This window comes from Heterodontus francisci, chromosome 32 (genome assembly GCF_036365525.1).
Source record: "Heterodontus francisci isolate sHetFra1 chromosome 32, sHetFra1.hap1, whole genome shotgun sequence".
NCBI lineage: Eukaryota > Metazoa > Chordata > Chondrichthyes > Heterodontiformes > Heterodontidae > Heterodontus > Heterodontus francisci.
Window position 1 is genome coordinate 53,308,664 of NC_090402.1, and position 26,486 is coordinate 53,335,149.

General features: G+C 45.3%; 1 protein-coding gene across 1 annotated transcript in view; it reads right to left on the minus strand.

Annotated features, from left to right (window-relative positions):
• LOC137347480 (sodium-dependent phosphate transport protein 2C-like) overlaps nucleotides 1-26,486 on the minus strand; it is a 180,049-nt gene that overhangs the window by 126,141 nt on the left and 27,422 nt on the right. Inside the window, exons 3-5 of the mRNA XM_068011926.1 lie at nucleotides 23,936-24,042; nucleotides 4,148-4,276; nucleotides 3,932-4,060 (exon numbers count right to left, since the gene is read on the minus strand). Of these exons, the coding sequence (XP_067868027.1) occupies nucleotides 3,932-4,060; nucleotides 4,148-4,276; nucleotides 23,936-24,042 (365 nt within the window). The remainder of the gene's footprint in view (nucleotides 1-3,931; nucleotides 4,061-4,147; nucleotides 4,277-23,935; nucleotides 24,043-26,486) is intronic.

Consider the following 26,486-nt stretch of genomic DNA (forward strand, 5'->3'; position numbering starts at 1 on the left):
GTCATACTCACAGAATCATACCTTACAGACAATGTCCCAGACACTGCCATCACCATCCCCGGATATGTCCTGTCCCACCAGCAGGACAGACCCAGCAGAGGTGGTGGCTGCTGGAGTCCTCAACATTGACTCCGGACCCCATGAAGTCTCATGGCACCAGGTCAAACAGGGACAAGGAAACTTCCTGCTGATTACCACCTACCGCCCTCCCTCAGCTGATGAGTTTGTACTCCTCCAGGTTGAACACCACTTGGAGGAAGCACTGGGGGTGGCAAGAGCGCAGAATGTACTCTGGGTGGGGGACTTCACTGTCCATCATCAAGAATGGCTCGGTAGCACCACTACTGAACAGGCTGGCCTAGTCCAAAAGGACATATCTGCTAGACTGTGTGTGGCAGGTGGTGAGAGAACCAACACGAGGGAAAAACATACTTGACCTCGTCCTCACCAGTCTGCCTGCCGCTGATGCATCTGTCCATGACAGTATTGGTAGGAGTGACCACCGCACAGTCCTTGTGGAGACAAAGTCCCGCCTTCACATTGAGGATACCCTCCATCGTGTTGTGTGGCACTACCAGCATGCTAAATGAAATAGATTTCAAACAGATCTAGCAATGCAAAACTGGGCATCAATGAGGCGCTGTGGGCCATCAGCAGCAGCAGAATTGTACTCAACCACAATTTGTAACCTCATGGCCCAGCATATCCCCCACTCTACCATTACCATCAAGCCAGGAGACCAACCCTGGTTCAATGAAGAGTGCAGGAGGGAATGCCAGGAGCAGCACCAGGCATACCTCAAAATGATTATGATTAGATTATGATTAGAGATACAGCACTGAAACAGGCCCTTCGGCCCACCGAGTCTGTGCCGAACATCAACCACCCATTTATACTAATCCTACACTAATCCCATATTCCTACCAAACATCCCCACCTGTCCCTATATTTCCCTACCACCTACCTACACTAGTGACAATTTATAATGGCCAATTTACCTATCAACCTGCAAGTCTTTTGGCTTGTGGGAGGAAACCGGAGCACCCGGAGAAAACCCACGCAGACACAGGGAGAACTTGCAAACTCCACACAGGCAGTACCTGGAATCGAACCCGGGTCCCTGGAGCTGTGAGGCTGCGGTGCTAACCACTGCGCCACTGTGCCGCCCCAAATCTGGAAGTTGCACAGACAATTTGCCCATCACGGGACACAACATCATGGGACACAACATCACGGGACACAACATCACGGGTCAACATCACGGGGCACAACACCACGGGCCACAACATCACGGAACACAACACCACGGGCCACAACATCACGGGGCACAACATCACGGGGCACAACATCACGGGGCACAACACCACGGGCCACAACATCACGGGACACAACACCACGGGCCACAACATCACGGGGCACAACATCACGGGCTGCAACATCACGGGGCACAACACCACGGGCCACAACATCACGGGACACAACACCACGGGCCACAACATCACGGGACACAACATCATGGGACACAACATCACGGGACACAACATCACAGGTCAACATCACGGGGCACAACACCACGGGCCACAACACCACGGGGCACAACATCACGGGCACAACATCACGGGGCGCAACATCACGGGGCACAACATCACGGGCCACAACATCACGGGCTGCAACATCACGGGACACAACATCACGGGTCAACACCATGGGGCGCAAAATCACGGGGCACAACACCACGGGACACAACATCACGGGCTGCAACATCACGGGACACAACACCACGGGGCACAACACCACGGGACACAACATCACGGGCTGCAACATCACGGGCTGCAACATCACGGGTCAACACCATGGGGCGCAAAATCACGGGGCACAACACCACGGGACACAACATCACGGGCTGCAACATCACGGGTCAACACCATGGGGCGCAAAATCACGGGGCACAACACCACGGGGCACAACATCACGGGTCAACATCACGGGGCACAACACCACGGGGCACAACATCACGGGGCGCAACATCACGGGTCAACATCACGGGGCACAAAACCACGGGGCACAACACCACGGGCCACAACATCACGGGGGCAACACCACGTGGCGCAACATCACGGGCACAACATCACGGGCGCAACATCACGGGCACAACATCACGGGCCGCAACACCACGGGCACAACATCACGGGCCGCAACATCACGGGCCGCAACATCACGGGGCGCAACACCACGGGGCGCAACATCACGGGCACAACATCACGGGCGCAACATCACGGGCACAACATCACGGGGTGCAACATCACGGGCCGCAACACCACGGGGTGCAACATCACGGGCACAACATCACGGGCGCAACATCACGGGCACAACATCACGGGGCGCAACACCACGGGCACAACATCACGGGCACAACATCACGGGCCGCAACATCACGGGCTGCAACATCACGGGGCGCAACACCACGGGGCGCAACATCACGGGCCGCAACACCACGGGGCGCAACACCACGGGGCGCAACATCACGGGCCGCAACATCACGGGCCGCAACATCACGGGGCGCAACACCACGGGGCGCAACACCACGGGCCGCAACATCACGGGGCGCAACACCAAGGGGCGCAACATCACGGGCACAACATCACGGGGCGCAACACCAAGGGGCGCAACACCACGGGGCGCAACACCACGGGGCGCAACACCACGGGGCGCAACGCCACGGGGCGCAACACCACGGGGCGCAACACCACGGGCTGCAACACCACGGGGCGCAACACCACGGGGCGCAACACCACGGGCTGCAACACCATGGGGCGCAACACCACGGGGCGCAACACCACGGGGCACAAGGTCACTGATTGCAACGTCATTCAGTGTCACATCGCTGAGTGTGACATCTTCTGACTATGACGTTGATAAATGCGACATCACTGGGTGCGATATCACTGGGTGTGACATCCTTGAGTGCAATGTCACTGGGTGTAACATTCCTCTGTGAAAAATCATTGGATGTCACATCACTGAATGTAATATCATGGAATGTACATTGCTGAATTAAACATCCCTGAGTGCAACATCACCCCTGAGTGCAAGATCACTGAGTGTAACATCACTGAGTGTAACATCACTGAGCACAATGCCCTGAGAGCAACCTCCGTGAGCGCGATGTCACTGGATGTAACATCACTGATTGTAACGTCACTGAGTGTCACATCATTCAGTGTCACATCTTTCAGTGTGACATCGCTGAGTGTGACATCGCTGAGTGTGACATCACTGATTGTAACATCACTGACTGTAACGTCACTGAGTGTCACATCATTCAGTGTCACATCATTCAGTGTCACATCATTCAGTGTCACATCTTTCAGTGTGACATCGCTGAGTGTGACATCGCTGAGTGTGACATCACTGATTGTAACATCACTGACTGTAACGTCACTGAGTGTCACATCATTCAGTGTCACATCATTCAGTGTCACATCTTTCAGTGTGACATCGCTGAGTGTGATATTGCTGATTGCAACATCCCTGAGTGCAACGTCACTGGTTATAACATCATTGGATGTAACATCATCTGTATGCAATGTCACTGAGAGTGATGTCACCGAGTGCAACTCATCACTGAATGCAACCTCTGAGTGCATCTCATTACTGAGTGTGACATCATTGAGTCAAAGATCGCTGAGTGTGATGTCAATGAGTGTGACATCACTTATGTATTGTTATGATATAGATGGCGGACATTCCACTTACATAGATGAGAGATGGATGAGTTGCTGACTAATTCTATTACTCTCCAGTACCCCTTTATTCAAACTTTTAAAACACCTTGGATAGATCATCATTTAGTTTGATAATGTTAGTGCAGTCTCTAGTAAGCACACTCATTCAAGGCCCCCCCCTCTATGCAACACTCCAAACCTCTCACCTCCGATCAGTTGAAATGCAGAACTTAGGACATCGAGAGAACAAACAAAGAAATAGAGGAGAGCAATCAGGAGGTTGCTTATCACAATCCCTTTCACAACACGCTTCACCTTCCCAGCTGTTTCCAATTCTGTGAAAGAACAAAGCCAATATGAAGTGCTGAGCTAAATGGTCATAGTTGCTCCTTAAACTTTTAAATGGCATAAAACCCACTTACCGCTCCACCTGGGTGCATCAATCTGAAGCTGGGGGAGAGCCCATGGATCTTCCTCCTCCTTCTCCTCCTCCTCCTCCTTTACATAATCATCCTTTGATTGAAGAATGTCAGTTACTGTTATCACATTCTCTGTTATAAAGCAAAGATAGAAGTATTGTTTTTATTCCAAACACATCAAAAGATATGTTTAGGCACAGACAGGAAACTTGTGAAGGACTGTGGATTAGGTAGAGAAAGTGAGAGTGGCAAGATAATGTAAAAAGTCAGGTCTGACCTGGGGTAGGGAAGGCTGACCTGACCCCATAGAACCAGCACTAAAGGAGGCCATTCAGCTCATCGTGCCTGTGCTGGCTCTCAGTCTCAGTGCCCTGCTTTTGCCCCATAGCACTGCAATATGTTAAGAACATAAGAACATAAGAAATAGGTGCAGAATTAGACCATTTGGTGCCTTGAGCCATAAACCTTCCTTAGATATTGGGGAACAAAACGGCACACAGTCCTCCAGGTGTGGTCTCACCAAAGCGCTATACAATTGTAGCAAGACTTCCTTATTCTTATACTCCAATTCCCTTGTAATAAAGGCCAGCATGCAAATTGCCTTCCTAATTGCTTGCTGTACCTTCATGCTAAATTTCTGTGATCCTTCTACAAGTACACTCAAGTTTCTCTGAACATTAACATTTAAATGTTTCATGCCTCTTAAAAAATATTCTATTCTTACGACCAAAGTGAATAAGCTCACACTTTCTCACATTATACTCCATCTGCAATTAGCTACTCACTCACTTAATCTGTCTATATCTCTTTGCAGCCTCTTTATGTCCCCCTCACTGCTTACATTCCCACTTAATTTTGTATCATTAGCATTACTTCATCATACATTACTCTCGATCTCTTTGTCCGTCACAATATTGATTGTAAATAGCTGAGGCTCCAACACGATCCTTGTGGCCTGCCAACTTGAAAATGTCCCATTTATCTCTACTCTCTGCTTCCTGTCAATTAACCTATCCTCCATCCATGCTAATATATTACTCCCAACTCCATGAGCCTTTACCTTGCATATTTATACCTTTTGTGTGACACCTTATCGAATGCCTTTTTGGAAATCAAGTATATGACATCTATTGGTCCCCCGTTATCTACCCTACTAGTTACACCCTCAAAGAACTGAAATAGGTTTGTCAAAGGTGATTTCCCTTTCGTAAAACTATGCTGACTGTCTGATCATAGTATGATTTTCGAGGTGCATTCTAGGAAATCTCGTTTGCACCCTCTCTGAAGCATCAACATCTTTCCTGAAGTGCGGTGCTCAGAATTGGACACAATACTCCAGTTGGGGTTGAGCCAGTGTTTTATAGGGGCTTAGCATAGCTTCCTTGCCTCTGCGTGTACAACCAAGAATCCCATATGTTTTTCTTTAAAACAACGTTCTCAACTTGCCATACCATGTTCAGAGATTTGTGCACAACAGCCCCAGGTCTCCCTGTTCCTGCACTCCCTTTAAAATTGTACTATTTCGTTTATATTGCCTCTCCTCATTCTTCCTAACAAAATCTGTCACTTCATTCTTCTCTGTGTTAAATTTCATCTGCCATGTGTTTGTCCATTTCACCAACCTGTTAATGTCCTCTGGAGGTCCTGAAGTTTCACTGTTTACTGCATTTCTGAGTTTTATGTCACCTGCAAACTTTGAAATTATGCCCTTTTTACCAACGTCCAGGTTATTAATAGCTATCAAAAAACACAGTGATCCGAACACCGAGCCTTGCAACTCTGTCGTAGGGACTTGGAGAGCAGGCTCTGATGGCCTTCTCACCTTCTGCTGGAAAAATGCCTCCAAATCATTGGCAAACTCTGGACTCGGCAGGGGATCACTTGGAAAGTTCCATCAGTGTGGGAAAATGGCTCTTAATTAGGGACTTAATTGATTGCCTCTGTGGGTTTCCAATTCCCATGACAGCGCACCTCCTGGGAAACTCATCCAGAAGTGGAACAGCATTGCGGAGCCAGCCCAGTGGGGTTTTCCACTACATTCCCACCCTCCATCCTCTGTCTTCCGCCCCACCTCCAAAGCTGCGTCCAAGGGACAGGGAAGATTCCGGTCAATGTTTCAGGTGAATGACCTCTCATCAGAAAAGGAAAAAGTTATCGGCAACCTCGTAAATAGGGTCCAAGCCATTTGCTCACCATGCAAGCTTGATGCTGAAATAGGGCGAATCAAAGGCATCCTGTGTGACAACGGCTACCCTAATCAGATCATTTCTCACTGTATATCGTGCAAACTTATGAACGGACCTAAGGCCGTCATTTTTGGCCCTGAAAAGTGCCTGAAATTACCCTGGAAGGGCAATGTATCCCAAAAATTTGAGCAACAGGTGAAGCTAGCTGTTTCACGCAGTAGCAAGACGCCACTGACAGGATGCTACCATCAAGCCAAAAAGATTTCCTGCCTATCACACAAATGAGTAATGTAATATATAAATTTCAATGCTATTATGATGCTAGGTATATAGGCCGTACGTCCCAAAGACTGGGCGGACTGTACCAAACAACATGTCCCTTCTGCTGTTCGCAATGGGCAAGGTACAGACCATACCCAACCAGACCGTGCTTGCAAAACTCAAAGCACAGTGTCCAACATTAGATGTGATTCTGCGATTGGATAACATTTGCCAGATAATCCAGAGTGTGCTAAGAATAACGCCGACAACCAACTTAAGATTGTCAGTAGGGCTCACAGTCTGGCGCATTTGCACATACTGGAAGCTACATATATTAATACACAGGGCCCTGTTTCAGCTAAACAAAATAAATGAAAGCCACTGTCTGTAAAAGTTTCTATAGGTATGTGAAGAGAAAAAAATTGGTGAAGACAAATGTAGGTCTCTTACAGAAACAGGGGAATTTATTATGGGGAACAAAGACATGGCTGACCAACTAAATGCATACTTCGGTTCTGTCTTCACAAAGGAGGACACAAATATCATACCAGAAATGCTGGGGAACACAGGGTTTAGTGAAAGAGAGAAACTGAAGGAAATCAATATTAGTAGAGAAATGGTGTTGGGAAAATTGATGGGATTGAAGGCTGATAAATCCCCAGGGCCTGATAATCTACATCCCAGAGTACTTAAGGAAGTGGCCCTAGAAATAGTGGATGCATTGGTGGTCATCTTCCAGGATTCTATAGATTCTGGAACAGTTCCTACAGATTGGAGGGTAGCTAATGTAACCCCATTATTTAAAAAGGGAGGTAGAGAGAAAACAGGGAATTATAGACCAGTCAGCCTGACGTCGGTAGTGGGGAAAATTCCAGAGTCCATTATCAAAGATTTTATAGCAGAGCACTTGGAGAACAGTGGTAGAATCGGCAGAGTTAGCATGGATTTATGAAAGGGAAATCATGCTTGACAAATCTACTAGAATTCTTTGAGGATGTAACTAGTAGAGTTGATGAGGGGGAGCCAGTGGATGTGGTTCATTTGGACTTTCAGAAGGCTTTCAACAAAGTCCCACATAGATTAGCGTGCAAAATTAAAGTGCATGGGATTGGGGGTAGTGTATTGCGATGGATAGAAAATTGGTTGGCAGACAGGAAACAAAGAGTAGGGATAAATGGGTCTTTCTCCGAATGGCAGGCAGTGACTAGTGGGGTACCGCAGGGATCGGTGCTAGGACCCCACCTATTCACAATATATATTAATTATTTAGATGAGGGAACTAAATGTAATATCTCCAAATTTGCAGATGACACAAAACGGGGTGGGAGGGTGAGTTGTGAGGAGGATGCAGAGAGGCTTCAGGGTGATTTGGACAAATTGAATTAGTGGGCAAATGCATGGCAGATGCAATATAACATGGATAAATGTGAGGTTATCTACTTTGGTAGCAAAAACAGGAAGGCAGATTATTACCTGAATGGCTATAAACTGAGAGAGGGGAATATGTAACGAGACCTGGGTGTTCTCGTACACCAATTGCTGAAGGTAAGCATGCAGGTGCAACAGGTGGTAAAAAGGGAAAATGGTATGTTGGCCTTCATAGTGAGAGGATTCGAGTACAGGAGCAGGGATGTCTTGCTGCAATTATACCGGGCCTTGGTGAGGTGACACCTGGAATATTGTGTGCAGTTTTGGTCTCCTTATCTGAGGAAGGATGTTCTTGCTACAGAGGGTGTGCAGCGAAGGTTTACCAGACTGATTCCTGGGATGACGGGATTGAAGTATGAGGAGAGACTGAGTCGGTTAGGATTATATTCACTGGAGTTCAGAAGAGTGAGGGGGATCTCATAGAAACCGTAACAGTACTTGACAGGGTAGATGCAGGAAGGATGTTCCCGATGATGGGGGAGTCCAGAACCAGGGTTCATAGTCTAAGGATACGGGGTAAACCTTTCAGGACTGAGATGAGGAGAAATGTCTTCACCCAGAGAGTGGTGAGCCTGTGGAATTCGTTACCACAGAAAGCAGTTGAGGCCAAAACATTGTATGTTTTCAAGAAGGAGTTAGCTATAGCTCTTGGGGCAAAAGGGATCAAAGGATATGGGGGGAAAGTGGGAACAGGTTACTAAGTTGGATGATCAGCCATGATCATAATGAATGGCGGAGCAGGCTCAAAGGGCCGAATGGCCTACCTTTGCTCCTATTTTCTATGTTTCTATGTTTCTATATTTACTGGTTCATTCCTCACGGCAATATCATGCCCAATCAGAGTCAAACTGCCTGGTTTAAATTTCAAACAAAGTTTGGCAGTTTGAGTCTAGAGTTATAGAGTTATACAGCACAGAAACAGGCCCTTCGGCCCATCGTGTCTGTCCGGCCATCAAGCACCTAATGATTCGAATCCCATTTTCCAGCACTTGGCCCGTAGCCTTGTGTGCTATGGCATTTCAAGTGCTCATCTAAATACTTCTTAAATGTTGTGATGGTTCCTGCCTCTACCACCTCTTCAGGCAGTGCGTTCCAGATTCCAACCACCCTCTGGGTGAAAAAAATGTTCCTCAAATCCTCAGTCACCATAAACTGGTGCATTCTCAATGGCGATGCCTCTACCAATCAGAGTTCACTTGCCAACCAATCAGCATTCTCTTCTCATGCAGTATAAGTTGTTGTTTTCCCTTATATTGGTCTTGCGATTGTCCTGATGAGTGCAAGACAAAAAGCTTCGACAACATGTCTCTATTTTCAGCAATGAAAATGTTAGATATGTAACAGATATTAAACAAGTACAGACACAGGAAAAGGGGCAAGTGGAGGAAGAAACAAACAGGAAGGTCTGAGATTGGGTGTAGGACAGGAGAGATTAAATGACAAAAACAATGATGGTACAAGGCAAAAGGAGATGGTAATGGAACAAGTAAAGAAACAAAAGGTGAGCCAAGAGAAGGCGTAAATCGGAAAAGCAGAATCACCATCAACAGCTGCCATCCAAACAAAATGGGAGCAGGGGTTATGATCTGAAATTGTTGAACTCAGTGTTGTGTCCAGAAGGCTGTAAAGTGTTTAATCAAAAAGTGAAGTGCTGTTAATTGAACTTACATTGAGCTTCATTGCAACAGTGTTGGAGGCCGAGGACAGAAAGGTCAGAGTGGGAGTCGGATGGAGAATTAAAATGGCAAGTGACTAGAAGCTCAAGGTCATGCTTGTGGATTGAATGGAGGTATTCAGCAAAGTGGTCACCCAATCTGAATTTGGGTTCCCCAATGTAAAGGAGACTGCACAATGAGCCGTGAATACAGCATACTAAATTGAAAGAAGTACAAGTATATCACTGTTTAGCCTGGAAAGTATGTTTGGGATCCTGGATTGGAGGAGGAATGGACAGGTATTATATCTCTTATGCTTATACAGAAAGTTGCTGTGGGCAAGGGATGGAATGTTGCAGTGACTGAGGAGTGTACCAAGATATCAAGGAGGCAACAATCCCTTTGGAATATTGAAATGGGAGGAGAAGATGTGTTTGGTGGTGGCATCATGTTGGAGGTGGTGGAAATGGTGGAAGATGATCTGTTGAATAGGGAGGCTGGTGGGGTGGAAGGTGAGGACAAGGGGAACCCTATCGTGGGTCTGGGAGAGTAGGGTGAAAGCAAATGTGGGGGAAATGGACACAGTCAAGGGCCCTGTCAACCACAGTGCAGGGTGCGGGGGGGGAATTCTCGGTTAAGGAAACAATAAGACATATTGGAAGCACCGGTATGGAAGGTTGCATTATCAGAACAGATGCGCGGAGGCAGAGAAACCTGGAGAATGGAATTGAGTCCTTACAGGAAGCCGTGTGTAAGAAGTGTAGTCAAGGCAGCTGTGGGCCTCAGTGGGCTTATAATCGTCATGGGTTGATAGCCGATCTCTAGAAATGGAGACAGAGAAGTCAAAGAAGGGAGGGGAAGAGTCGGAGATGGATCTTGTTTATGTGAGGGAAGGGTGGCAATTACTATTCTGCTCTCCTGCCTTGACTCTACCCCTTGATTTGCTACATCTACCCAGGCTTGATCCCTTTCCCCGCTTGTTTAGTTTAAAGCCCTAGTTATACAGTTTGCGAGAACACTGGTCCCAGCACAATTCAAGTGCAGACCTTCTCAACGGTATAGCCCCCACTTTCCCCAGTCCTGATGTCAGTGCCTCACGAACTGAAACCCACTTCTCCCACACCAGTCTTTAACATTTCACTAATCTTAAGTGCCCTCTGCCAATTGGCACATGGCTCAGGTAATAACTCAGAGATTATTACCCTTGAGGTTCTGCTCTTCAATTTGTTGCCTAACTCCTCATACTGTCTATGCAGAAAAGGAAAGCTTACGTCCGACATCGAGAACTCAATACTACAGAAAGCTGAGAGGAGTATAAAAAGTGGAGGGGTGAAACCATAAAGGAAATTAGGAAAGCTAAGAGAGGGCATGAAAGAACATTGGCAAGCAAAATCAAGGTGAACCAAAGATGATTTATCAATACATTAAGTGTAAGAGGATAACTAAGGCAAGAGTAGGGCCCATAAAAGACCAAAACGGTAACCTATGTTTGGGGGCCGAAGATGTTGATATTGTTCTTAATGAATAATTTGCGTCTGTCTTCACAAAAGAGGGAGATGATGCAGATATTGTAGTTAAGGAAGAGGGGTGTGAAGTATTGGATGTGATAAACATAGGGAGAGAGGAAGTATTAATGGGATTAGCATCCTTGAAAGTTGATAAACCACCAGGGCCAGATGAAATGTATCCCAAAATAAAAGCAAAATACTGCAGATGCTGGAAATCTGAAATAAAATCAGCAAGTGCTGGAAATACTCAGCAGGTCTGGCAGCATCTGTGGAGAGAGAAGCAGAGTTCTCTCTGTAACAGAGTTAACTCTGTTTCTCTCTCCACAGATGCTGCCTGACCTGTTGAGTATTTCCAGCACTTGCTGTTTTTATTTGAAACGTACCCCAGGCTGTTAAATGAAGCCAGAAAGGAAAAAGTGGAAGATCTGTCTATCATTTCCCAGTCCTCACTAGATACAGGTGTGGTGTCGGAGAATTGGAGGACTGCTAACATTGTACCTCTGTTTGAAAATGGAGCTAGGGATAGACCGAATAATTACAGGTCAGTCAGTCTAACCTCAGAAGTGGGCAAATTATTGGAATCTATTCTGAGAGACAGGATAACCTGTCACTTAGAAAGGTACGGATTAATCAAGGATAGTCATCATGAATTTGTTAAGGGAAGATCTTGTCTGACCAACTTGATCAAATTTTTTGAAGAAGTGACAAGAATGATTGATGAGGGTAGTGCAGTCGATGTGGTCTACATGGATTTTAGCAAGGCTTGTGTCAAGGTGCCATATGGGAGACTGGTTAAAAAAATAAAAGCCCATGCGATCCAGGGAAATGTAGCAAGGTGGATACAGAATTGGCTCAGTGGCAGGAAACAAAGGGTAATTGTTGATGGGTGTTTTTGCAACTGGAGCGCTGTTTCCAGTGGCATTCCACAGGGCTCAATACTGGGTCCCCTGATTTTTGTGGTATATATTAACGATTTGGATGTAAATGTAGGGGTATGATCAAGAAGTTTGCAGATGACACAAAGATTGGCCGTGTGGTAGATAGCGAGGAGGATAGCTGCAGGCTGCAGGAAGATATCGATGGTCTGGTCAGGTGGGCAGAAAAGTGGCAAATGGAATTCAACCTGGAGAAGTGTGAAGTGATGCATTTGGGGAAGTCAAACAAGGCAAAGGAATACACAATTAATGGGAAAATAGTGAGAGGTGTGGAGGAAGTGAGGAACCTTGGAGTGAATGTCCACAGATCCCAGAAGGCAGCAGGACAGGTTGATGAGGTGGTTAAGAAGGCATATGGAATCCTTTTGTTTATTAGCCGAGGTATAGAATATAAGAGCAGGGAGGTTATGCTGGAACTGTATATATCATTGGTTAGGCTATAACTTGAGTACTGTGTGCAGTTCTGGTCACGTCATTACAGAAAGAATGCAATTGCACTAGAGAGGATACAAAGGAGATTTATGAGAATGTTGCCCGGCATGGAAAAATGCAGCTATGAGGAAAGAATGGATATGCTGGGATTATTCTCCTCAGAAAGTTGAGAGGAGATTTGATTGAAATGTGCAAAATTGTGAAGGACCTGGATAGAGTAGATGTGAAGAGTCTATTTACCTTAGCAGAAAGGTCAGTGACTAGGGGACATAGATTAGAGGGGAGATGAGGAAAAGTTTTTTCACTCAGAGGGTGGTGAGGGTCTGGAACTTATTGTCTAAAAGGGTAATAGAGGCAGAAACCCTCAACTCATTTAAAAGGTGTCTGGATATGCACCTCAAGTGCCGTAATCTGCAGGGTTACGGACCAAATGCTGGAAGGAGATTAGAATGGGTGGCTCGTTTTTCAGCTTTTTATGTGCCATAAACTTTCTGTGATTTCTATGAATGTATGAGGGGCAAGTTGGCTATGGTGGATTGGGAAAATACACTTAAAGATTTGACAGTAAACAGGAAAGGGCTAGTATTTAAAGATGGTCTACATGGTCTACAACAAATATACATTCCTCGAAGACACAAAAACCCAACAGGAAAGATGAATCAACCATGGCTAACAAAAGAAGTTAAAGATTGCATTAGATCAAAGGAAGTGGCTTACAAGGTTGCCCAAGGATTGCGAGCAATTTAAAATCTAGCAAAGGATGACCAAGAAACTGATAAAGAAAGGGAAAAGAAAATATGAATGCAAGCTAGCAAGAAACATAAAGGCAGACTGTAAAAACTTCTTTAGGTATGTGAAAAGGAAAAGATTAACGAGGACAAATGTGGGTCCATTACAGGTGGAGACAGGAGAATTTTTAATGGAGAATAGGGAAATGACAGAGAAACTAAACAATTACTTTGTGTCTGTTTTACAAGCTAGGAGTAGGAGTAGGCTATTTGGCCCCTTGAGCCTACTCCACCATTCTATAAGATCATGGCTGATCTGTTTGTGCATGCAACTCCACTTTCCTGCCTACCCTCGATACCCTTTGACTCGCATATTTGTCAAGACTTTTGTCTTCGTAGAGGAAGATACAGAAAATCTCCCAGAAATTTTAGGGACCCAAGGGATTTGTGAAAATGAGGAACTGAAAGAAATTAATAAAGAGGTAGTACTCGAAAAATTAACTGGATTGGAAAGTTGATAAATCTCCTGGACCAGATGAGCTACATCCCAGAGTGTTGAAGGAGGTGGCTAGAGAGATCATGGATGCATTGGTGGTTATCTTTCAAAATTCTATAGATCCTGGAAAGGTTCCTGCAGACTGGGAAGTAGTGAATGTAACCTCACTATGGGGCGGCACAGTGGCACAGCTGTGGTTAGCACCGCAGCCTCACAGCTCCAAGGACCCAGGCTATATTCTGGGTACTGCCCGTGTGGTTTGCAAGTTCTCCCTGTGACCACGTGGGTTTTCGCCGGGTGCTCCGGTTTCCTCCCACAGCCAAAGACTTGCAGGTGATAGGTAAATTGGCCATTGTAAATTGCCCCTAATGTAGGCAGGTGGTAGGGAATATGGGATTACTGTAGGGTTAGTATAAATGGGTGGTTGTTGGTCGGCACAGACTCGGTGGGCCGAAGGGGCTGTTTCAGTGCTGTATCTCTAAATAAATAAAAAATAAATTTAGGTTTGACGTCGGTAGCAGGGAAAATGTTAGAATCTATTATAAAATATGTGATAACTAGACACTTAGAAAATATTGATATGATTGGGCAGAGTCAACACAGATTTATGAAAGGGAAATTATGTTTAACAAACCTGTTGGAGATTTTTAAGGATGTTACTTGTAGCACAGATAAAGGAGAACCAGTGGATGTGGTGTATTTCCAGGAGGTTAGTAAACAAAATTGGAGCACATGGGATTGGGGCTAATATACTGCTATGGATTGAGAATTGGTTAACAGACAGAAAACAGGGAGTAGAATAAATGGCTTATTCGTAGGATGGCAGGCTATGACTAGTAGGATACCACAGGATCAGTGCTTGGGCCACAGCTGTTCACAATCTATACAAACTATATAGAGGTGGGGATCAAATGTAATATTTCCAAGTTTGTTGATGACACAAAACTACATGGGAATATAAGTTGTGAGGAGGGTGCAAGGAGTCTTCAAGGGGACTTGGACTAAGTGAATGGGCAAGAACATGGCAGATGGAATATAATGTGAATATACAGGTTATCCACTTTGGTAGAAAAAACAGAAAGACAGAGTATTTCTTAAATGGTGAGAGGTTGGGAAGTGTTGATGTCCAAAGGGACCTGGGTGTACTTGTCCATAGAACCATAGAAAAATTACAGCACAGAAGGAGGCCATTCAGCCCATTGTGCCTGCGCTGGCCGAGAAAACTAGCCACCCAATCTAATCTCACCTTCCAGCACCTGGTCCATAGCCTTGCAGCTTACAGCACTTCCGGTGCATGTCCTGATGAGTTGAGGGTTTCTGCCTCCACCACCATTCCTGGCAGTGAATTCCAGACACCCACCACCCTCTGGGTGAAAAAGTTTTTCCTCGTGTCCCCTCTAATCCTTCTACTAATCACTTTAAACCTGTGCTCCATAGTAATTGACCTCCACTAGGGCAAACAGGTCCTTCCTGTGTCCTCTATCTAGGCTCCTCATAGAAACATAGAAAAATAGGAGCAGGAGTAGGCCATTCAGCCCTTCGAGCCTGCTCCGCCATTCAATACGATCATGGCTGATCATCCAAACTCAGTAACCTTTTCCTGCTTTTTCCCCATATCCCTTGATCCTATTAGCCCTAAGAACTATATCTAACTCTTTCATGAATATATTTAATGATTTGACCTCAACTGTTTTCTGTGGTAGAGAATTCCACAGGTTCACCACTCTCTGGGTGAAGAAATCTCTCCTCATCTCAGTCCTAAATGGCTTACCACTTATCCTTAGTCTGTGACCCCTGGTCCTGGACTGCCCCGCCATCGGGAACATCCTTCCTGCATCTAGTCTGTCCAGTCCTGTTAGAATTTTGTAGGTATCTATGAGATCCCCTCTCATTCTTCTAAACTCTAGCAAATACTAGCCTAATCGACACATTCTCTCTGCATACGTCAGTCCTGCCATCCCAGGAATCAGTCTGGTGAACCTTTGCGGCACTCTCTCTATAGCAAGAACATCCTTCCTCAGATAAGGAGACCAAAACTGCACACAATACTCCAGATGTGGTCTCACCATGGCCTTGTATAATTGCAGCAAGACATCCTTGCTCCTGCACTCGAATGCTCTCGCTATGAAGGCCAACATACTATTTGCCTTCTTAACTTCCTACTGCACCTGCATGCTTACTTTCAGTGACTGGTGCACAAGGACACCCAGGTCTTGCTGCACCTCCCCCTTTCCCAAACTATCACCATTCAGATAATAATCTGTCTTCCTGTTTTTGCTATCCACATTATACTGCATCTGCCATGTATTTGCCCACTCATTCAACCTGTCCAAATCACACTGGAGCTTCTCTGCATCCTCCTCACAGCTCACACTCCCACCCAGCTTTGTGGCATCTGCAAACTTGCATATATTAAATTTAATTCCCTCATCTATATCATGAATATATATTGTGAATAGCTGGGGTCCTAGCACTGATCCCTGCAGTATCCCACTAGTCACTGCCTGCCACTCGGAAAAAGGCCCGCTTATTCCTACTCTTTGTTTCCTGTCCACCAACCAGTTCTCTATCCATGTGCTTTAATTTTGCACGCTAATCTCTTATGTGGGATCTTATCGAAAGCCTTTGAAAGTCCAAATACACCACATCCACTGGTTCTCCCTTATCTATTCTACTAGTTACATCCTCAAAAAATTCCAGTAGATTTGTCAAGCATGATTTCCCTTTCGTAAATCCATGTTGTCTTTGTCCGATCCTGTCATTGTTTGCCAAGTGCTCTGCTATTACATCTTTTATAATGGACTCTAGCATTTTCCCCACTACTGATGTCAGTCTAACCGGTCTATAATTCCCTGTTTTCTCTCTACCTCCTTTTTTAAATAGTGGGGCTACATTAGCTACCCTCCAATCCGTTGGAACTGTTCCAGAGTCTTTCGAATTTTGAAAAATGACCACCAATGAATCTACTATTTCTAGGGCCACCTCCTTAAGTACTCTGGGATGTAGATTATCAGGTCTGAGGGATTTATTGCTGGAACCTGTCATAGCCGCTAAGCGCATTGCACTGTTGAACTACAAGAAAGCCCCCAGCGATTTAACATCCGCAGCACTTAAAGCAGCCAGAAGGACTGCACAAAGAACAGCTAGGCGTTGCGCAAACGACTACTGGCAACACCTATGCAGTCATATTCAGCTGGCCTCAGACACCGGAAACATCAGAGGAATGTATGATGGCATGAAGAGAGCTCTTGGGCCAACCATCAAGAAGATCGCCCCCCTCAAATCTAAATCAGGGGACATAATCACTGACCAACGCAAACAGATGGACCGCTGGGTTGAGCACTACCTAGAACTGTACTCCAGGGAGAATGCTGTCACTGAGACTGCCCTCAATGCAGCCCAGCCTCTACCAGTCATGGATGAGCTGGACATACAGCCAACCAAATCGGAACTCAGTGATGCCATTGACTCTCTAGCCAGCGGAAAAGCCCCTGGGAAGGACAGCATTACCCCTGAAATAATCAAGAGTGCCAAGCCTGCTATACTCTCAGCACTACATGAACTGCTATGCCTGTGCTGGGACGAGGGAGCAGTACCCCAGGACATGCGCGATGCCAATATCATCACCCTCTACAAAAACAAAGGTGACCGCGGTGACTGCAATAACTACCGTGGAATCTCCCTGCTCAGCATAGTGGGGAAAGTCTTTGCTCGAGTCGCTCTGAACAGGCTCCAGAAGCTGGCCGAGCGCGTCTACCCTGAGGCACAGTGTGGCTTTCGTGCAGAGAGATCGACCATTGACATGCTGTTCTCCCTTCGTCAGATACAGGAGAAATGCCGTGAACAACAGATGCCCCTCTACATTGCTTTCATTGATCTCACCAAAGCCTTTGACCTCGTCAGCAGACGTGGTCTCTTCAGACTACTAGAAAAGATCGGAGGTCCACCAAACTACTAAGTATCATCACCTCATTCCATGACAATATGAAAGGCACAATTCAACATGGTGGCTCCTCATCAGAGCCCTTTCCTATCCTGAGTGGTGTGAAACAGGGCTGTGTTCTCGCACCCACACTTTTTGGGATTTTCTTCTCCCTGCTGCTTTCACATGCGTTCAAATCCTCTGAAGAAGGAATTTTCCTCCACACAAGATCAGGGGGCAGGTTGTTCAACCTTGCCCGTCTAAGAGCGAAGTCCAAAGTACGGAAAGTCCTCATCAGAGAACTCCTCTTTGCTGACGATGCTGCTTTAACATCTCACACTGAAGAGTGCCTGCAGAGTCTCATCGACAGGTTTGCGTCTGCCTGCAATGAATTTGGCCTAACCATCAACCTCAAGAAAACGAACATCATGGGGCAGGACGTCAGAAATGCTCCATCCATCAATATTGGCGACCATGCTCTGGAAGTGGTTCAAGAGTTCACCTACCTAGGCTCATCTATCACCAGTAACCTGTCTCTAGATGCAGAAATCAACAAGCGCATGGGTAAGGCTTCCACTGCTATGTCCAGACTGGCCAAGAGAGTGTGGGAAAATGGCGCACTGACACGGAACACAAAAGTCCGAGTGTATCAGGCCTGTGTCCTCAGTACCTTGCTCTACGGCAGCGAGGCCTGGACAACGTATGCCAGCCAAGAGCGACGTCTCAATTCATTCCATCTTCGCTGCCTTCGGAGAATGCTTGGCATCAGGTGGCAGGACTATATCTCCAACACAGAAGTCCTTGAAGCGGCCAACACCCCCAGCTTATGCACACTACTGAGTCAGCGGCGCTTGAGATGGCTTGGCCATGTGAGCCGCATGGAAGATGGCAGGATCCCCAAACACACATTGTACAGCGAGCTCGCCACTGGTATCAGACCCACCGGCCGTCCATGTCTCCGCTATAAAGACGTCTGCAAACGCGACATGAAATCGTGTGACATTGATCACAAGTCGTGGGAGTCAGTTGCCAGCATTCGCCAGAGCTGGCGGGCAGCCATAAAGACAGGGCTAAATTGTGGCGAGTCGAAGAGACTTAGTAGTTGGCAGGAAAAGAGACAGAGGCGCAAGGGGAGAGCCAACTGTGCAACAGCCCCGACAAACAAATTTCTCTGCAGCACCTGTGGAAGAGCCTGTCACTCTAGAATTGGCCTTAAAAGCCACTCCAGGCGCTGCTTCACAAACCACTGACCACCTCCAGGCGCGTATCCATTGTCTCTCGAGATAAGGAGGCCCAAAAGAAGGGATTTATTGGCCTTCAATCCCATCAATTTCCCCAACACCATTTCCCTACTGATACTGATTTCATACAGTTCCTCCTTCTCACTAGACCCTATGTTCCCCAACATTTCTGGGTGGTAATTTGTGTCCTCCTTTGTGAAGACAGAACCAAAATATGTATTATAAATTCCCCCGTTTATGACTGTAAGGGACCCACATTTATCTTCACTAATCTTTTTCTCTTCACATATCTATATGTTCTCTGCAAGCTTATTCTCATACTCTATTTTCCCCTTGTTAATAATCCCTTTGCCCTCCTTTGCTGAATTCTAAACTGCTCCCAATCCTCAGGTTTGCTGCTTGTTCTGGCCATTTTATATTTCTCCTCCTTGGATCTAATACTACCCCTAATTTCTTTTGTAAGCCACGGTTGAGCCACCCTTTCTGATTTATTTTTGTGCCAGACAGGAATGAACAATTGTTGTAATTCATCCATGTGCTCTTTAAATACTAACCATTGCCTATCTACTGTCAACACTTTAAGTAATGTTCCCCAATCTATCATAGCCAACTCGCGCCTCATACCTTCATAGTTTCCTTTATTTAGATTCAGGACCCTAGTCTCGGAATCAACTCTTTCACTCTCCATCTTAATGAAGAATTCTACCATCTTATGATCGCTCTTCCCTAAGGGACCCCGCACAACAAGATTGTTAACTAATCCTTTCTCATCACACAATACCCAGTCTAGGATAGCCTGTTCTCTAGTTGGTTCCTCAACGTATTGGTCCAAAAAACCATCACGTACGCACTCCAGGAATTCCTCCTCTACAATATTATTGTTAATTTGGTTTGCCAAATTTATGTGCAAATTAAAGTCACCCATAATTACAGTTGCACCCTTACTGCATGCATCTCTAATTTCCTGTTTAATGCCATCCTGTACATCACCACTGCTGTTTGGGGGTCTATGTACAACCCCCACTAACGTTTTCTGCCCTTTGGTGTTTCTTATCTCCACCCATACAGATTCCACATCGGGATTCTGTGAACAAAGAACAAAGAACAGTACAGCACAGGAACAGGCCATTCGGCCCTCCAAGCCTGCCAAAACTAAAACCTTCTGCACTTCCGAGGCCCATATCCCTCTATTCCCTTCCTATTCATATATTTGTCAAGATGTCTCTTAAACGTCGCTCTCGTATCTGCTTCCACCACCTCCCCTGGCAGCAAGTTCCAGGCACTCACCACCCTCTGTGTAAAAAACTTGCCTCGCACATCACCTCTAAACTTTGCCCCTCGCACCTTAAACCTATGTCCCCGAGTAACTGACTCTTCCACCCTGGGAAAAAGCTTCTGACTATCCACTCTGTCCATGCCGTTCATAACTTTGTAAACCTCTATCATGTCGCCCCTCCACCTCCGTCGTTCCAGTGAAAACAATCCGAGTTATTCCAACCTCTCCTCATAGCTAATGCCCTCCAGACCAGGCAACATCCTGGTAAACCTCCTCTGTACCCTCTCCAAAGCCTCCACGTCCTTCTGGTAGTGTGGCGAACAGAATTGCACGCAATATTCTAAGTGTGGCCTAACTAAGGTTCTGTACAGCTGCAGCATGACTTGCCAATTTTTATACTCTATGCCCCGACCGATGAAGGCAAGCATGCCGAATGCCTTCTTGACTACCTTATCCACCTGCGTTGCCACTTTCAGTGACCTGTGGACCTGTACGCCCAGATCTCTCTGCCTGTCAATACTCCTAAGGGTTCTGCCATTTACTGTATACCTCCCACCTGCATTAGACCTTCCAAAATGCATTACCTCACATTTGTCTGGATTAAACTCCATCTGCCATTTCTCGCCCAAGTCTTCAACCGATCTATATCCTGCTGTATCCTCTGGCAATCCTCATCATTATCCGCAACTCCACCAACCTTTGTGCCGTCCGCAAACTTACTAATCAGACCAGCTACATTTTCCTCCAAATCATTTATATATACTACAAACAGCAAAGATCCCAGCACTGATCCCTGCAGAACACCACTAGTCACATCCTTCCATTCAGAAAAACACCCATCCACTGTTACCCTCTGTCTTCTGTGACCGAGCCAGTTCTGTATCCATCTTGCCAGCTCACCTCTGATCCCGTGTGACTTCACCTTTTGCACCAGTCTGCCATGCGGGACCTTGTCAAAGGCTTTACTAAAGTCCATATAGACAACATCCACCGCCCTTCCCTCATCAATCATCTTCGTCACTTCCTCAAAAAACTCAATTAAATTAGTAAGACACGACCTCCCCTTCACAAAACCATGCTGTCTCTCGCTAATAAGTTTGTTTGTTTCCAAATGGGAGTAAATCCTGTCCCGAAGAATCCTCTCTAATAGTTTCCCTACCACTGACGTAAGGCTCACCGGTCTATAATTTCCTGGATTATCCTTGCCGCCCTTCTTAAACAAAGGAACAGCATTGGCTATTCTCCAGTCCTCTGGGACCTCACCTGTAGCCAATGAGGATGCAAAGATTTCTGTCAAGGCCCCAGTAATTTCTTCCCTTGCCACCCTCAGTATTCTCGGGTAGATTCCATCAGGCCCTGGTGACTTATCTACCTTAATGCTTAGCAAGACACCCAACACCTCCTCCTTTTTGATAATGAGATGACTGAGACTATCTGCACTCCCTTCCCTAGGCTCATCATCCACCAAGTCCTTCTCCTTGGTGAATATTGATGCAAAGTACTCATCCAGCACCTCGCCCATTTCCTCTGGCTCCACACATAGATTCCCATCTCTGTCCTTGAGTGGGCCAACCCTTTCCCTGGTTACCCTCTTGCTCTTTATTTATGTATAAAAAGCCTTGGGATTTTCCTTAATCCTGTTTGCCAATGACTTTTCATGACCCCTTTTAGCCCTCCTAACACCTTGCTTAAGTTTCTTCCTACTGTCTTTATATTCCTCAAGTGCTTCATCTGTTCCTAGCCTTCCAGCCCTTACAAATGCTTCCTTTTTCTTTTTGACTCGGCTCACAATATCCCGTGTTATCCAAGCTTCCCGAAACTTGCCAAACTTGTCTTTCTTCCTCACAGGAACATGCTGGTCCTGGATTCTAATCAGCTGACATTTGAAAGACTCCCACATGTCAGATGTTGATTTACCCTCAAACAGCCGCCCCCAATCTAAATTCTTCAGTTCCTGCCTAATATTGTTATAATTAGCCTTCCCCCAATTTAGCACCTTCACCCGAGGACTACTCTTATCCTTATCCACAAGTACCCTAAAACTTATGGAATTATGGACACTGCTCCCGAAATGCTCCCCTACTGAAACTTCTGAACTAATATCCTTCCTCACTATTGTATTGATTTCCTCTTTTACTAACAACATTACTCCACCTCCTTTCTCTTTTTGCCTGTCCTTCCTAAGTATTGAATACTCCTGGATGTTCAGTTCCCATCCTTGGCCACCCTGCAGCCATGTCTCTATAATCGCAATTATATCATATCCAATTACATCTATTGTGCAGTTAATTCACCTACCTTATTGCGAATACCCCGCGCATTGAGACACAAGCCTTTAGGCTTGTCTTTTTAACATTCTTAGTCATCTTAGCATTATTTCGCACTATGGCCTATTTGTCTTGCCCTTGAGTTCTATGCCTTCCACTTTTGCCTTTTTGTTTCCTGTCTTTTATTTCTATCCTTGTTTCCTCCTCCTCAGTCTCCCTACTCAGATTCCCACCCCCCCTACCATTCTAGTTTAAATCCTCCCCAACAACACTAGCAAATGCCCCTGCGAGGACATTGGTTGCGGTCCTGCCTGGGTGTAATCCGTCCTGGTTTGTACACCTCAATTAAGTCACCTCTCAGCCTCCTCTGTTCCAAGGAAAACAACCCTAGCCTATCCAATCTTTCCTCAAAGCCGCTACTTTTAAGCTCTGGCAACATTCTTGTAAATCCCCTCTGTACTCTCTCCAGAGCAATTATGTCCTTCCTGTAATGCGGTGACCAAAATTGTGCGCAATACTCCAGCTGTGGTTTAACCAGCGTTTTATGCAGATCAGCATTACATCCCAGCTTTCGTATTCTATACCTCGGCCAATAAAGGAAAGCATTCCATATGCCTTCTTCGCCACTCTATCTACCTGTCCTGCCACGTTCAGGGACCTATGGACATGCACTCCAAGGTCTCTCACTTCTTCTACCCCTTTCAATATCCTTCATGAGTCCCTAAAAGCTAGTATGCAAGTGGAGCAAGCAATTAAGAAGGCAAATGGTTTGTTGGCCTTCATCGCAAGGTGTTCATCGCAAGAAGTCTTGCTGCAATTGCATAGAGCCTTGGTGAGACTGCACCTGGAGTTTTGTGTGCAGTTTTGGTCTCCTTACCTAAGGAAGGATAGAGGGAGTGCAATGGGGGTTCACCAGACTAATCCCTGGGATGGCGGGATTGTCTAATGAGGAGAGATTGAGAAAATGGGGACTGTATTCTCTACAGTTTCAAAGAATGGGAGGTGATCTCATTGAAACTTACAAAATTCTTACAGGGTCTGACAGGGTGGATGTAGATTGGATGTTTCCCCTGGCTGGTGAGTCTAGAACCAGGGGACATAGTCTCAGAATAAGGGGTAGGCCATTTAAGACTGAGATGAGGAAGAATTTCTTCACTCAGAGGGTGGTGAATCTTCACAATTCTCTACCCCAGGGGGTTGTGGAAGCTCAATCATTGGCATGTTCAAGACAGGAATCAATAGATATCTGGATACTAATGACGTTAAGGGATATGGGGATAGCACAGGAAAGTGGCGTTGAGGTAGATAGTCAGCCATGATCTAATTGAATGGCAGATCAGGCACGATGGGCTGAATGGCCTACTCCTGCTCCTGTGTTCCTAAGGAATCTGCTCCAAGTCTTTGTCATAGCTTTGATCTGAAAGACATCTTTACACAGGTGAAGATTGCTACATACCTGGTACTGTTGTTGGGATTGGATCAGCTTTCTCTTGCTCATCAAAACTGAACTCAGCAGAAGGGATTGGTTTGATGTTAAATTGAAGCATTCTAACAGTGAATGGACTGTAAACACAAAAGAGATATATCTGTAATGGCATGTTCTCTGCAACAGCCACTTGTAATTTGTACTGTATCCATATGGTATATCTGGATCGATAATATGGCTGTTTGCTATATCTATATTGTATATTTGTGTCTTTCTGTATCGTATATCTGCATTGCATCTATATAATATATCTGTAACAACATGCTATCTATATAGGCCATATATATCTGGACTGTATGTATATAGTTCATCTGTATCTTCACTGCAGTCTATCTATACAGAATATCTGTGTCTGCATTGTATCTATATAGTATATCTATTTCGGTATGGTTTGTATCAGTATCTGTAGTGTATCTATAAATATGTCTGTAATGGAATGCTATATGTATAGGCAATCTGTACTTGCATTGTGTCTATATAGTATAACTGTTAGCTGTAAGATATCTATATGGTAGATCTGTGACTGTGATGGATCTACATAGAATAACTACATCTATACTGTATATGTAGAATATCAGTATATAGACACAGTGCAGATATTATGTCAACACTGTAAAAACAAAGCATATCTCTCCATCTGTATCTGTATAGTACTTCTCAACTTTGTTAAATACAGCATCAGTACTGGATCTTCAGAGTACATGTATAAAATAGTCTCCCACAATCTCACACGCCAACATTTCCACAGTCTAATATATAGGAACATAGGAGCAGGAGTAGGCCATTCAGCCCATCGAGCTTGCTCTGCCATTCAATACGATCATGGCTGATCATCCACTTCAATACCTTTTTCCCCACACTATCCCCATATCCCCTTATGCCATTTGTATTTAAAAATCTCTCAATCTCTGCTTTAAACATACTCAATGACTGAGTTTCCACAACCCTCTGGGGTAAAGAATTCCAAAGATTCACAACCATCTGAGTAAAGAAATTTCTCCTCATCTCGGTCCTAAGTGGCTTACCCCTTATTTCGAAATTGTGTCCTCTGGTTCGAGACTCCCCAACCAGGGGAAACATCTTATCTGCATCTACCCTGTTTATCCCTTGAAGTATTTTGTAGGTTTCAATGAGATCACCTCTCATTCTTCGAAACTCTAGAGAATACAGGCCCAGTTTTCCCAATCTCTCTTCATAGGAAAGTCCCGCCATCCCGAGAACAAGTCTCATGAACCTTTGTTGCACTCCCTCTATGGCAATAATATCCTTCCTCAGGTAAGGGGACCAAAACTGCACACAGTACTCCAGGTGCTGTCTAACCAAGGTTCTATACAATTGAAGTAAGACTTCACTACTCCAGTACTCAAATCCTCATGCAATAAAGGCTAACATATCATTAGTCTTCTTAATTGCTTGCTGCACCCTACATGTTAGCTTTCAGTGACTTATTGATGAGGACACCCAGGTCCCTTTGTACATCGACACTTTGAAATCTCTTACCATTTAAGAAACACACTGCACATCTATTCCGCCTACCAAAGTGGGTAACTTCACATTTTTCCACATTATATTCCATCTGACATGTTCTTGCCCACTCACTAAACGTGTCCAAATCCCCTTGAAGCCATTTTGCATCTTCCTCACAACACACATTCCCACCTAGTTTTGTGTCATCTACGTACATGGAAATATTACATTTGGTCCCCACATCCAAATCATTGATAAATATTGTGAACAGCTGGGGCCCAAGTACTGATCCTTGCTGTATCCCACTAGTCACAGCCTGCCAATGCAAGAATGACCCATTTATTCCTACTCTCTGTTTTCTTCCTGTTAACCAATCCTTAATCCATGCCAGTAAATTACCTCCTTTCCCATGTGCTTTAATTCTGCTAACCAACCTCCTCTGGGGAACTTTAGCAAAAGCCTTTTGAAAATCCAAGTATATTACATCCACAGACTCTCCTTTATCAATTCTGTTACTAACATCCTTAAAATCTCCAACAGGTTCGTCAAACATGATTTCCCATTCATAAATCCATGTTGACTATGCCCAATCAGATCATTATATTCAAGTGTCCATTTATCACATCCTTTAGAATAGATTCTAGCATTTTCCCTACTACTGATATAAGGCTAACAGGCCTGTAGTTCCCTGTTTTCTCTCTCCCTCCCTTCTTAAACAGTGGGGTGACACTTTCTACCTTTCAATCTGCAGGAACCATTCCAGAATCTACAGAATTTTGGAAGATGATCACCAATGCATCCACTGTCTCCATAGCTACCTCTTTCAATGCTCTAGGATATAGAATATCAGGTCCCAGGGACTTATCAACCTCCAGCCCCATTAATTTCTCCAATACAACCTTCTTACTAATACTAATTTCCTTCAATTCTTCATTCTCCCTAGTTCCTTGGATCTCTAATTCTGGGAGATTTCTTGTATCTTCCTCAGTGAAGACAGACACAAAGTAATCATTTAGCTTCGCTGCCATTTCTCTATTCCCTATTATAAATTCTC